The 14,547-nt window shown below is 36.8% G+C and overlaps 1 protein-coding gene across 7 annotated transcripts in view; it reads left to right on the forward strand.

Annotated features, from left to right (window-relative positions):
* Window positions 1-14,547, forward strand: part of MSRB3 (methionine sulfoxide reductase B3) — a 193,874-nt gene that overhangs the window by 82,518 nt on the left and 96,809 nt on the right. For all 7 annotated transcript variants that reach the window (XM_073020917.1, XM_073020918.1, XM_073020916.1 and 4 more), the window contains one exon: window positions 1,738-1,766. In XM_073020917.1, coding sequence (XP_072877018.1) covers window positions 1,738-1,766 — 29 coding nt within the window. The remainder of the gene's footprint in view (window positions 1-1,737; window positions 1,767-14,547) is intronic.

The raw sequence follows: 14,547 nt of genomic DNA on the forward strand, positions 1-14,547 counted from the left end.
GAAGGGGTCCTTTAAAAACAATTCTGGAGCACTTACATGATGAAGGGAAGAGGAACCTGTGGAGAACCAGATATTGAAGATAAGGCAGAGAAAAGGACTAATTGATACAGCATGGTTTCAAGGGAGATGAGAGATGCATTTTAGGACCCAGAAGGAGGGAAGCTTAAGCAGAAGGAAGAACACCTCTGGCTTCTATACAGTTAAGAAGGAGAAAGGACATGCATAGATGCAAAAAAATTATCTTAACAGACATTTGAACCCAAACTCTAGTCCCAAGTTAGGTGTTGTGGCTACAGAGGTTATATAAGGCATGGCTGTAGTTGAGTGGGGGAGATAGACAAGGAAACCAGCAAGATAACATGTGGCAAGTTTGTTAGAGTTGTGCTAAGAGATGGTGGAAACACAGAGGAGGCATGAGACAAGGCTTTGCAGAATTGGAGAGAGGGCAAAATATGAAAATGGGTTTGTACCTGAAATAGAAGGCAGGGACATGGAAGAGAAGGGTTGAGATGAGGACTATGGTCAGGCCAGGACTTAGGGAAAATGTGCATCAGGATTACGGCGGTGCTGATTGGTAACCATGGATGCAATTTTACAGGTACATGTATATTTGTGTATTACATATTACACATATATGTGTATATATTTTATATATATATATATACACACACACACAATCATACAGTTATAAGTATCAGCTGCAACTTTGTTTGGGAGGACTTCAGAAAATCATTGTTTGTGACCAAGGAAACTTCTTGCTTATCCTTCCCTTTTCCTCTTTGATAACTTTTCTTGAGGCTAATTTAGGTACAGAAAGCCACCGCTTCCAAAAATGCTTGGTACCCTGGCATAATTTCAAAGAGATCTCCTTTCCCACTTAGTTAACTACATTTCTCCAGGAAAAAAAAAAATCTTCTCTGTCAATGTAACATCCTTTAACAGGACTCCTGCTGGTCGGTTCTTATATCTTGCTGTGGCAGCTGTGAACATATATACTATTGATTGTTGATGTGTGATATAAATCCGACGGCAGCATGCCCACTAATTGGTTTGAGAGCTAGATATAGACAATGCTGTTTTATAGTAGCTTGTGTAGATAGGCCTAGTCATAGGGTTAATTCTGCTTGACAGCACATCAGCAGCATCTTGAGAGTAATTACCTAACAGAAGTTTTCCCACAGCCAAACTGAGAGCTTCAAAGGCTTCTGAATTTACAACCAGTATTAACCAATATCTGAAACATAATGTTCCCACAAGAGCTCAGAATTTTTTCTGCTTATTATTAAATGTATGGGGTTACTAGGTTCATTTGCTGTGTCCAAAGAATTTAGTGAAAAGTTACTTGGTGTTGAATAATTTCTCAAACCTTGAATAATAAAGAGAATAATTATGAATTTGGTTTTGTATTGCTTTATTAACTTACTGAAACAAGTTAATCTGTAAAGATCAGGTGCCTTTTAAAAAAACATATTTTATCCTGTTTCACCCAAAATCAAATTTAAAACGTTAGTATCTTTTCCATATTGTGCTATCTGTATTGATATTTGCATATTTAGAGGGCCTAGGGTAATGCATGCATTTAAAATGGTTACAATACATATATATATTTATATTTTTGAAATATACACTGAAAAATGTAACTATGACCTCCCCTCCCAACCACAGCTCCCTTCCCCATGAAATAACTATTCTTTTACAACAGTTTTTATATTGTAAAAACTTTCTTTCTCTTTGCAGGTCAGAAACCAAATTTGACTCCGGTTCAGGTATGTTTACATTAATAATGCTATTCTGAATATATTTTATTTACATTATTCTCTGAGGAGCAATTAATCAGATCAAGAAACATTTTGATTTTAAACAGACTGGGCAGTCTTTTTTCAAAACGTGAGTCCCACCTCAAAGCAGGGCTATTGACTGCTTCAAATCATAATTTGAGATGTTCACTTTGGAGTCTTCATAGCTCTGCAATAAGCATTACATGCCCTATATCTGCAGAGTTTCATTCTAAAAGCAGAGGTAGGGGTTATACATGCTAATTGCTCAAAGTAGATTATTATTTTCTCAGTGGACAAAGCATCCTGAGTAATTTGAAAATTCTCTTTAAGTTGTCACCAAATGTGGGAGATAGATGCATTTAATTCAGCAAACTATAGAGAGTTCAAGCTAATAGAAATAGAAATTTGTCTATGGCTTACTTGCTTGTTTTCTCTAAAAATAATTTTATTGCTAGATGGGTGATAGAAAATGAAGGTCACCTTAAGCCATTGTTTTGAATCTATTAAGACAAAATTTACATTCTCACAAGCAGTGGCATATCAGCCTCATTAGACATTTTCTTTTCATTAAGCATGAATGTAGCTATATAATTCTCAGGTTTGACTATGTCACTTGCTGAGATTTATGTGCTTCACAGTTTCTGATGGCATTTACAATTAAAACACAAAAATTGCCTCATGTCTCATACAAAGGAATTATGTATGCCCTTTGGTAGACTAACAGAAAAATAAACATTAATTTTTGAATTCCAGGAGAAAATAATTTACAGAAAAATATATAACTTGTTGAATTTAAAAGTAACATTTTTACTCTGGTTCAAGTTTCACTATATTGTAACTTGAAAAATGTTTTTACTTATTATGTTCACAAAGGAACAAGTGCTATATATTCTTTTTGATAGTAGTGTTAAGGGGATAACACACTTTTTCTTCTTTGTAAGCTTTGTCTGTCTTTTGTTGTATAGTTTTGTGAATTTGGTGAGACTCATTAACTACAAAGTCTGTACATTTGAGTTAACAAATTTACCCAGTTTGAGAACTCCAGAAATCTTTGTATCCTGTGTCTTCTGCAGCCTCTGAATCAGATGTATGAATGATAGTATAAGATAAACATTTTTGGTTGAAAACATTGACTATATAGAGACTAAAGGTGGGGTGGCGTTGTATCAGCTGTTTGACTCCTTGATTCACAAATGGCTCAAAATGAGACAAAAAATCTTTTTCATTTTTTAACAGTTAAAATCTTTATAATTAAAAATAAATGAATGAAGTTGATGGAGAGTGCATTTTTACATAAAAATTACATGTCTTTTTTTCCCTGCCAGTCACCAAATATTTATTAAGAACCCACTTGATTATGATCTGATGTAATTCCCTGAATATCAGGTCAGAAACTGGTTTTAGGGTACAGGGTCTGGAATATAGCTTTTAAAAATGAATACGTCCACTAGGTTCATTTCGAAGGTAGAACCTGGAAGTAGTGTACAAAACTGAAATATTAGGCAGCTATTGTCAAAGTCAGACAATTTATGTTAAGTTTTCAAATCCAAATTAAAGTGTGCTGCTAAATTCCTGTAGTGAAAGTAAGTATTTATCATGAAAATAGTTATAACATCTGTACAGGCACACATCTTTCACTCTTGTGAACAAAGATTTTGTGCATTACTTTTTTCAAGTTCTTATTTAAAAAAAAAATCTATCATGGACAACATCTGCATGTCTTTGAAAACTACAAAGTTCTGTACTCTGAAAAGTCTTATAGGGGAATACTGATTAAAAGTTTATTTATTCTTTTAATTTTAAACTTAAATATATTGTGGAAAGGATTCAGATATTTTCAAATTAAGAAACGGAATTTTTTTTTTTATAAGCTCCTTTTAGCTTATGACTGAAAGAATCATGACAAAGGAAGTTAGAAATGTATTCTTTGGCATCCTATAACATAAATTCTAAAATTTTGGTTAGAAATAAGGTAGCACAGGGCCGGGCACAATGGCTCACGCCTGTATTCCCCAGCACTTTGGGAGGCAGAGGCAGGTGGATCGCAAGGTCAGGAGATTGAGACCATCCTGGCTAACACAGTGAAACCCCGTCTCTACTAAAAATACAAAAATAATTAGCTGGACGTGGTGGCACGTGCCTGTAGTCCCAACTCAGGAGGCTGAGGCAGGAGAATCACTTGAATCCAGGACGCAGAGCTTGCGGTGAGCTGAGATCTTGCCACTGCACTCCAGCCTGGGCGACAAGAGCGAGACTCCATCTTAAAAAAAAAAAAAAAAAAATGAAATAAGGTAGCATATTGGAACAATTAAATGTGTGACTTTCATGGGTTCAGATTCCCTATTGTTCATCAAATACAGAAAGTAAACTATGTCTGTCTAATGTTGTATACAGCTGTGACAAAGTAAGATTTTTAAATGAAGGAATATGCCAATCTTACTAAGAAAAAAAAAACCCATAAAAAATAAATACCATGGTCAGTGACTAGCCATAATGGAAAGGATTTCAAAGTTAAATTATATGTGTGTGTGTGTATACACATACACCCACATACCTCCCCCGCCCCCACACACAAAGTATATCAAGGAGAGTACCCAACTTATGCAGAGCTTACTGCACAACATTTTTAGTTTATGTAAATAAGTTTTATACTGTGGAGTGAGATTCAGGAGAAAGGAAGGAAAGTTTTCATTGTCAGCACATGGTAAAAAGTTTCATTTGTTGATTGTATACCAAATGATTATTTTCCTAGAAATTGCTTTAAATTTTTTCTGATCAGAATCACATCTTTGTTTTTTTTTTTACAAACGCAAATCCTCAAACAACCTCCTGTGCTTTTTAAGTTCACAATTTTTTATAATGAAAAAATTTCAACCATGTATAAGAGTAGAAAGTATAGTGTGATTAGCACCTATATAGTCATCATCTAAATGTTACTTTTGTTAATTCTTTGCCGAATTTGTTTTAACTTTTTTTTTTTTTGCTTGAAATATTTTAAAGCAAAATATATACATTTCATGTGATTTTTACAATCTGGAAATTATAGATGGTCTTGATTTATTAAAAGGAGTCAAAGTTTTGAGGTTTTCATCTATTTTAGAAATTTGAGTCACATACACATGATTGTGTAAAGGATTGTGGCATTTTCATGTCCACATCCAGTTGAAGACTCTTTGAAATTCCTATTTATGGTGAATTGTATAGTTAAGAAAACCTTCAACCAGAAGGCAGAGGCCCTGACTTAATTCTGACCTGAGAACTCCAGAAATTTTCTATTCTCAAAATTAATTGAGTTAAAATGTCAGCTGCCATTTAGCTGTGGTCTCTATGTACTGAGTAATATACTGATTAGAAACCTTTTCTGTTGATTTATAACTCGATCACCTAAAGTTTTTGGCTTTGCCAATTGAGAACAGTCAGCTTACTTCTTTTTAAAAGGAGTTTTAAGGTTTCCATTTTATACCTTCTCCTAGTTGATGTGCTAATGTTGGCTTGCCTAGGATTATGTGGAGTTGGTGATTTTACTAATAGAGTAAAACAGACTTCCTTTTATGTTCAGAAGTAGCAAGAAGCTATACTCTTCTCCCCACCTCCCAAGAAGGGAAGTTAGTTGATGCTGGAGGAAGCAGAGCATTGAGTTTAATGTAGTGATTAAACATGAAAGCCATATATCAAATCTCAGGAGAAACATGCTTTTGAAAGAGGCAGAGAACTGTGGAGCATATTGCATGATAGGCTATATAAACAGAGCCCTGGAGGTCACTGTGTGGATGCAAACCAATTAAATAAAAGAACTTACTGGCTTTGCTTTCTGTCATCTGGATAGGGAGGATCACAAGTTAACATGCACAGGATTGAAGTGTAAACTTTGTTTAAATAAGCTAGGCACCTTTGGAAATTTCATTAACTCTTTCAATCCACTGCTAACATAACTTTCAAAAACCAAAGTCTCTGGGAAGTTTTTAAAAAATCCAGAATATATGTTCTCTTGGCCCTCTGTACATACCCATTGGCAAAGGGTAATGAACTAGTAATGAGTAGGATAGAAGAAAAAGTGAAGGATGAGGGTGAAAAGACCAAGAGTTGGCTCTGTCGCCAAATTTCAAGAACGTGCTTGTCTTTCAAAAACAACACATTTGGAAAAGCACAGCTCTTGCAAAATAACTGAAAAAAGATGTTTTTCTCTTCTGAGTTCTGGGTGTAAGAATATAGGTGGAATTTACTAGTCGCTAATATAACATCAGGATATTGTTATTTCTGTTCCAATAAAGTAGAATACCTTTCTGACCAAGAAGAATTTAACTTATTTATAAGTTAACTTTATCTTATTAACTTATTTATAAGTTAATGACTAGATGTTAAGGACAGCTTGTACTGTAATTCTGTGGTCCTAACCTTATCAGGCAATGTTTGGGTGAGAAAATGAAGTACCAAGTTAAATGGTATAGATTCATGGTCCATAAACATTCAAAACAAAGATTTTTTTTTTTTTTTTTTTTTTTTTTTTGTTCTATGGAGTCATGTTGGCTGAGAAAGTGAATAAGCTTATGTTTAGTGCTTGTTGATTCTGGGCTGCTTGGAATAGCTATATGAAGGAAATGGGCTCATAGAACACAGCAACTCAAAGGTATAAGATTTCATGAAAGCAAATTATGGAGGATTAAGAAACCTAATGAGCATGGTTTAGTGTGCAGAGTTGAGGAGGGAGCTCACTATTAAATAAAGCCGAGAGTGTAGAAGGTTAGGAGAGCCTAAAAGACATGATTATAAAAGGCACAACAGAATATAATTATGCTGAAGGAGGGGGTGGGGGTGGAATCCAAGGAACAAAAAGCAGCTAGTGTCGCTTTTAGGATCTGTAGTTAAAAAGGAATCTACACCAGGGTAAGGAAATCAAAGAACATAATCAGTTAAAACTTGAGGCAAAAACATAAGTGCAGGGAAAAATAGAGTGGGGCTGTTAAGGTAGTCACTAAGTTGAAGGGAAATGAGGAATTTGAAAGTAGTGGAAATAGAGTTTTGAAAGCTTATTAACAAATGAGAGAATTTGCCTAACATAGTAAACCTTCCTCAAGAACTATTAATAAGGAAGATATTTTCAGTTCTTGTAAGCATGAGAATATGTTGACAATACTTTTTAGCCGTACAGTTCAATTTCTTCATTTTAAATTTCTTATTTTAAACTCATAACATTGATGAACAAGGAAATAAAATATAAATATTTATATAAGAATATTGAAATCTGCATTTAGGCATCATTTATCAGCAGAAATAAGAAAAATATTGACTATTCATCTATTCATTCATTCACTATATATTTATTGGGCATACCATATGCCAGATGTTGAGGTTATAGCTGTGAACAGGGTGGATACAAGTCCTTCTGTCATGGAATCTTACGCTGGTTGGTTGGTCCATGGTCCATTATACAAATTCACATGAACTTACCTGCATACTTAACTGAGGAGGCCTAACAAGACTAAAACTTACATCTAAATGGTGAGTCAGAGACCTCTTGATATTTAAACATAAGCCAATTTATTTTAGATTTAGACAAATTCACCTTTCTTTACTTTATTCAAGCGATATCATTCTGTTTTCTACAGACTTAAGAGAACAGCCTAATAATGCTAATGGTTAGGGTGTAATTTTTCTAGAGTTTTAAATAAGGAGCGACATTTTCCATTTGATCATCATTTTTTAAAAAATCAACTTAGAAGAGAACTCACTGACAAATATTTGTGAATATGGTTCTATTCTTTGTTTTTATTTCTTTTACAGGATCCTGTTCAAGGTTAGCCTGAAAAATCAGGCAACCTTCCCCATAGCAATCTTTTTGTTTTTTGTTTTTGAGACAGAGTCTTGCTCTGTCGCCCAGGCTGGAGTGCAGTGGCATGATCTCAGCTCAATGCAAGCTCCGCCTTCCGGATTCATGCCATTCTCCTGCCTCAGCTTCTCGAGTAGCTGGGACTACGGGCGCCCGCCACCACGACAGGCTAATTTTTTTTTGTATTTTTAGTAGAGATGGGATTTCACCGTGTTAGCCAGGATGGTCTCGATCTTCTGACCTCGTGATCTGCCTGCCTCGGCCTCCCAAAGTGCTGGGATTAAGGGCATGAACCACTGCGCCCGGTCTGTGGCAATCTTTCTTGATTGAATAGAAGCAAGTAGAGGGGACGTGGCTCTTCATCCCCTTTTATAAACTAACTTGACCAGGAAGCAGCGAGGCATAGTGGCTAAGTGCCGAGGTTTGGGTCAGATAGATGTAAGTCTCTCTTTCTAATAATTTCCTATTGATTTTCTAGATTTCATATGTACCATTATGTCACATACTTACATTTTGTATTTTTTCTTAGAACTAGAGCATTTAAAAACTGAATTTCCTTCATTGGAGCTTTAGCTGAATCCTATAGTTTTAATATTTTACTTATTTTTATTATTTTTTTAGAGGCAGGGTTTCTCTCTGTTGCCCAGGCTGGAGTGCTGTGGCACAATCATAGCTCACCATAACTTTGAACTCCTGGGCTCAAGTGACCTCCTACCTCAGTCTCCCAAGTAGTAGGGAATACAGGTGCACACCACCATACCGGGCCGATTTAAAAAAAAAATTGGTAGAGACTGGATCTTGCCATGTTGTCCAGGCTGGTCTCAAACTCCTGGCTTCAAGCAATCTTCCTGCCTCAGTCTCCCAGAGCACTAGGATTAGGCATGAGCCACTGTGCCCAGCCCAATATTATATTTTAAATAAATGCAGTTTTGATTTTCTTTTGAACATGATAGTTATTTAGGGAAGTGTTTTTTTTTTTTTTTAATTTCCAAATTTTCTACCTTCTACTTTTATTAATGTTTTCCAGTTTTATTGTTTGGTAGTCAAAGATTTGGCCCTACTACTTTTTAAAAAGTCTATTATTCAGTACTTATTAAAGTTTTAATTTTGGCCTTCCATGTATTTAATTTTTGTGGCTTTTTTTGTTGGAAAACTGTATTCTCTGCAATGTAAAGGCTTCAATGGACATTTAATTAGATCAACCTGATTCATGATAATTAATCCTTTGTATCATTATTTATTTGGTTTTATTTTTTCTGACAAGGACAGTGAAAGGAATGAGTTTGTCATTTTTTTTTTTTTTTTTTTTTTTTTTTACCTGAATTCTGCTACTTTAGATATCACCATCCCTGTGTTGTCAGCTCCACATACTCCATAAATCTGGTGGCAGCCAATTTACTTGGGGCATATATTACACTTGTCTCCTTGTAGAGAACATTACTGCAGAGCAATGCTCATATAAATGAAGGCTGCTAAACTAACACAGGAACAGAAAACCAATACTGCATGTTCTCACTCATAAGTGGGAGTTGAACAATGAAAACACATGGACACAGGGAGGGGAACATCACACACCGGGGCCCGTCAGGGCATAGGGGGTCTGGGGAGGGATAGCATTAGGAGAAATACCTAATGTAGAAGATGGGTTGATGGGTGCAGCACGTGTATACCTATGTAACAAACCTGCATGTGTCCCAGAACTTAAAGTATTTAAAAAAGAAAAAGAAAAGAAATGAAGGCTGCTGTAAAGAGGAAACATGTTATTCCAAACTCATATGTGAGGCAAGAAGTTGCTGCAATTACCATCTGTAAATACCAGTGCTCTCCTCCTCCCACATATCCCATAGCTTTATAAGGAAGGAGGCTCTGAGACTTTATATGATTCAAATGTTTGTTTTCTCCACTTAAGATCTTCCCTGACTACTCCATCTGTTTGGCAAGGTTCTATTTACCTTTTAATGCTCACCTCAAACATTACTATATCAATTAAATGTAGCCTTCCTTGACACCTTCCCAGGAGTCAACCATCTGTTTCTCTGTGCAAACGCTGGCTCTTGTAGCACTTATCATCTGCAGAAATTATTTCTGTGGATCTTTTCTCTCTTTCCAAGTCTGTGAATTTCTTAAAGGCAAAAGCCATGTCTCATTTACCTTTATAGCCTTGATGTCTTTTTTTTTTTTTAATTTTTTTTTTTTTTTTTTTTTTTTTTTTGAGACAGTCTTGTTCTGTCGCCCAGGCAGGAGTACAGCGGCACGATCTTGGCTCCCTGCCTCCTGGGCTCAAGCGATTCTCCTGCCTCAGCCTCCCCAGTAGCTGGGATTACAGGCGCCCCGCCCCCCACCCCTCCGCAACCATGCCTGACTAATTTTTGTATTTTTAGTAGCGATGAGGTTTCACCATGTTGGCCAGGCTGGTCTCAAACTCCGTATCTCAAGGGATCCATCTGCCTCGGCCTCCCAAAGTGCTGGGATTATAGGCATAAGCCACTGTGCCTGGTCTATAGTCTTGATGTCTTATATGAGATAATTACTCAATAAATAAAAATTCCATGAGCTTGGAAATTTTTGTTCTTTAATAGTAATAGAGATAACTAACTATGGAAGATTTATTCTCCCCTTTTATAGTGTTGAGTTGTTGTTGGAAAGTGGCTACTGGGCCAGAGTTGACAATTTGCAAGCTCTTTGCATCTATGTGGAGACATGTAACTATTTCTTTTCTTTTTTTTTTTTTAAATTTATTTATTATTATTATACTTTAAGTTGTAGGGTACGTGTGCACAACGTGCAGGTTTGTTACATATGTATACTTGTGCCATGTTGGTGTGCTGCACCCATCAACTCATCATTTACATCAGGTATAACTCCCAATGCAATCCCTCCCCCCTACCCCCTCTCCATGATAGGCCCCGGTGTGTGATGTTCCCCTTCCCGAGTCCAAGAGATCTCATTGTTCAGTTCCCACCTATGAGTGAGAACATGCAGTGTTTGGTTTTCTGTTCTTGTGATAGTTTGCTAAGAATGATGGTTTCCAGCTGCATCCATGTCCCTACAAAGGACACAAACTCATCCTTTTTTATGGCTGCATAGTATTCCATGGTGTATATGTGCCACATTTTCTTAATCCAATCTGTCACTGATGGACATTTGGGTTGATTCCAAGTCTTTGCTATTGTGAATAGCGCTGCAATAAACATACGTGTGCATGTGTCTTTATAGCAGCATAATTTATAATCCTTTGGGTATATACCCAGTAATGGGATGGCTGGGTCATATGGTACATCTAGTTCTAGATCCTTGAGGAATCGCCATACTGTTTTCCATAATGGTTGAACTAGTTTACAATCCCACCAACAGTGTAAAAGTGTTCCTATTTCTCCACATCCTCTCCAGCACCTGCTGTTTCCTGACTTTTGAATGATCGCCATTCTAACTGGTGTGAGATGGTATCTCATTGTGGTTTTGATTTGCATTTCTCTGATGGCCAGTGATGATGAGCATTTTTTCATGTGTCTGTTGGCTGTATGAATGTCTTCTTTTGAGAAATGTCTGTTCATATCCTTTGCCCACTTTTGGATGGGGTTGTTTGTTTTTTTCTTGTAAATTTGTTTGAGTTCTTTGTAGGTTCTGGATATTAGCCCTTTGTCAGATGAGTAGATTGCAAAAATTTTCTCCCATTCTGTAGGTTGCCTGTTCACTCTGATGGTCGTTTCTTTTGCTGTGCAGAAGCTCTTTAGTTTAATGAGATCCCATTTGTCAATTTTGGCTTTTGCTGCCGTTGCTTTTGGTGTTTTAGACATGAAGTCTTTGCCCATGCCTATGTCCTGAATGGTACTACCTAGGTTTTCCTCTAGGATTTTTATGGTATTAGGTCTAACATTTAAGTCTCTAATCCATCTTGAATTAATTTTCGTATAAGGAGTAAGGAAAGGATCCAGTTTCAGCTTTCTACTTATGGCTAGCCAATTTTCCCAGCACCATTTATTAAATAGGGAATCCTTTCCCCATTTCTTGTTTCTCTCAGGTTTGTCAAAGATCAGATGGCTGTAGATGTGTGGTATTATTTCTGAGGACTCTGTTCTGTTCCATTGGTCTATATCTCTGTTTTGGTACCAGTACCATGCTGTTTTGGTTACTGTAGCCTTGTAGTATAGTTTGAAGTCAGGTAGCGTGATGCCTCCAGCTTTGTTCTTTTGACTTAGGATTGTCTTGGAGATGCGGGCTCTTTTTTGGTTCCATATGAACTTTAAAGCAGTTTTTTCCAATTCTGTGAAGAAGCTCATTGGTAGCTTGATGGGGATGGCATTGAATCTATAAATTACCTTGGGCAGTATGGCCATTTTCACGATATTGATTCTTCCTATCCATGAGCATGGTATGTTCTTCCATTTGTTTGTGTCCTCTTTGATTTCACTGAGCAGTGGTTTGTAGTTCTCCTTGAAGAGGTCCTTTACATCCCTTGTAAGTTGGATTCCTAGGTATTTTATTCTCTTTGAAGCAATTGTGAATGGAAGTTCATTCATGATTTGGCTCTCTGTTTGTCTGTTACTGGTGTATAAGAATGCTTGTGATTTTTGCACATTGATTTTGTATCCTGAGACTTTGCTGAAGTTGCTTATCAGCTTAAGGAGATTTTGGGCTGAGACAATGGGGTTTTCTAAATATACAATCATGTCATCTGCAAACAGGGACAATTTGACTTCTTCTTTTCCTAACTGAATCCCCTTGATTTCTTTCTCTTGCCTGATTGCCCTAGCCAGAACTTCCAACACTATGTTGAATAGGAGTGGTGAGAGAGGGCATCCCTGTCTTGTGCCAGTTTTCAAAGGGAATTTTTCCAGTTTTTGCCCATTCAGTATGATATTGGCTGTGGGTTTGTCATAAATAGCTCTTATTATTTTGAGGTACGTTCCATCAATACCGAATTTATTGAGCGTTTTTAGCATGAAGGGCTGTTGAATTTTGTCAAAAGCCTTTTCTGCATCTATTGAGATAATGATGTGGTTCTTGTCTTTGGTTCTGTTTATATGCTGGATTATGTTTATTGATTTGCAAATGTTGAACCAGCCTTGCATCCCAGGGATGAAGCCCACTTGATCATGGTGGATAAGCTTTTTGATGTGTTGCTGAATCCGGTTTGCCAGTATTTTATTGAGGATTTTTGCATCGATGTTCATCAGGGATATTGGTCTAAAATTCTCTTTTTTTGTTGTGTCTCTGCCAGGCTTTGGTATCAGGATGATGTTGGCCTCATAAAATGAGTTAGGGAGGATTCCCTCTTTTTCTATTGATTGGAATAGTTTCAGAAGGAATGGTACCAACTCCTCCTTGTACCTCTGGTAGAATTCAGCTGTGAATCCATCTGGTCCCGGACTTTTTTTGGTTGGTAGGCTATTAATTATTGCCTCAATTTCAGAGCCTGCTATTGGTCTATTCAGGGATTCAACTTCTTCCTGGTTTAGTCTTGGAAGAGTGTAAGTGTCCAGGAAATTATCCATTTCTTCTAGATTTTCCAGTTTATTTGCGTAGAGGTGTTTATAGTATTCTCTGATGGTAGTTTGTATTTCTGTGGGGTCGGTGGTGATATCCCCTTTATCATTTTTAATTGCGTCGATTTGATTCTTCTCTCTTTTCTTCTTTATTAGTCTTGCTAGTGGTCTGTCAATTTTGTTGATCTTTTCAAAAAACCAACTCCTGGATTCATTGATTTTTTGGAGGGTTTTTTGTGTCTCTATCTCCTTCAGTTCTGCTCTGATCTTAGTTATTTCTTGCCTTCTGCTAGCTTTCGAATGTGTTTGCTCTTGCTTCTCTAGTTCTTTTAACTGCGATGTTAGAGTGTCAATTTTAGATCTTTCCTGCTTTCTCTTGTGGGCATTTAGTGCTATAAATTTCCCTCTACACACTGCTTTAAATGTGTCCCAGAGATTCTGGTATGTTGTATCTTTGTTCTCATTGGTTTCAAAGAACATCTTTATTTCTGCCTTCATTTCGTTATGTACCCAGTAGTCATTCAGGAGCAGGTTGTTCAGTTTCCATGTAGTTGAGCGGTTTTGATTGAGTTTCTTAGTCCTGAGTTCTAGTTTGATTGCACTGTGGTCTGAGAGACAGTTTGTTATAATTTCTGTTCTTGTACATTTGCTGAGGAGTGCTTTACTTCCAATTACGTGGTCAATTTTGGAGTAAGTACGATGTGGTGCTGAGAAGAATGTATATTCTGTTGATTTGGGGTGGAGAGTTCTATAGATGTCTATTAGGTCTGCTTGCTGCAGAGATGAGTTCAATTCCTGGATATCCTTGTTAACTTTCTGTCTCGTTGATCTGTCTAATGTTGACAGTGGAGTGTTGAAGTCTCCCATTATTATTGTATGGGAGTCTAAGTCTCTTTGTAAGTCTCTAAGGACTTGCTTTATGAATCTGGGTGCTCCTGTATTGGGTGCATATATATTTAGGATAGTTAGCTCTTCCTGTTGAATTGATCCCTTTACCATTATGTAATGGCCTCCTTTGTCTCTTTTGATCTTTGATGGTTTAAAGTCTGTTTTATCAGAGACTAGTATTGCAACCCCCGCTTTTTTTTGTTCTCCATTTGCTTGGTAAATCTTCCTCCATCCCTTTATTTTGAGCCTATGTATGTCTCTGCGTGTGAGATGGGTCTCCTGAATACAGCAGACTGATGGGTCTTGACTCTTTATCCAGTTTGCCAGTCTGTGTCTTTTAATTGGAGCATTTAGTCCATTTACATTTAAGGTTAAGATTGTTATGTGTGAACTTGATCCTGCCATTATGATATTAACTGGTTATTTTGCTCGTTAGTTGATGCAGTTTCTTCCTAGCCTTGATGGTCTTTACATTTTGGCATGTTTTTGCAATGGCTGGTACCGGTTGTTCCTTTCCATGTTTAGTGCTTCCTTCAGGGTCTCTTGTAAGGCAGGCCTAGTGGTGACA

Source organism: Chlorocebus sabaeus, chromosome 11, assembly GCF_047675955.1.
Source record: "Chlorocebus sabaeus isolate Y175 chromosome 11, mChlSab1.0.hap1, whole genome shotgun sequence".
NCBI lineage: Eukaryota > Metazoa > Chordata > Mammalia > Primates > Cercopithecidae > Chlorocebus > Chlorocebus sabaeus.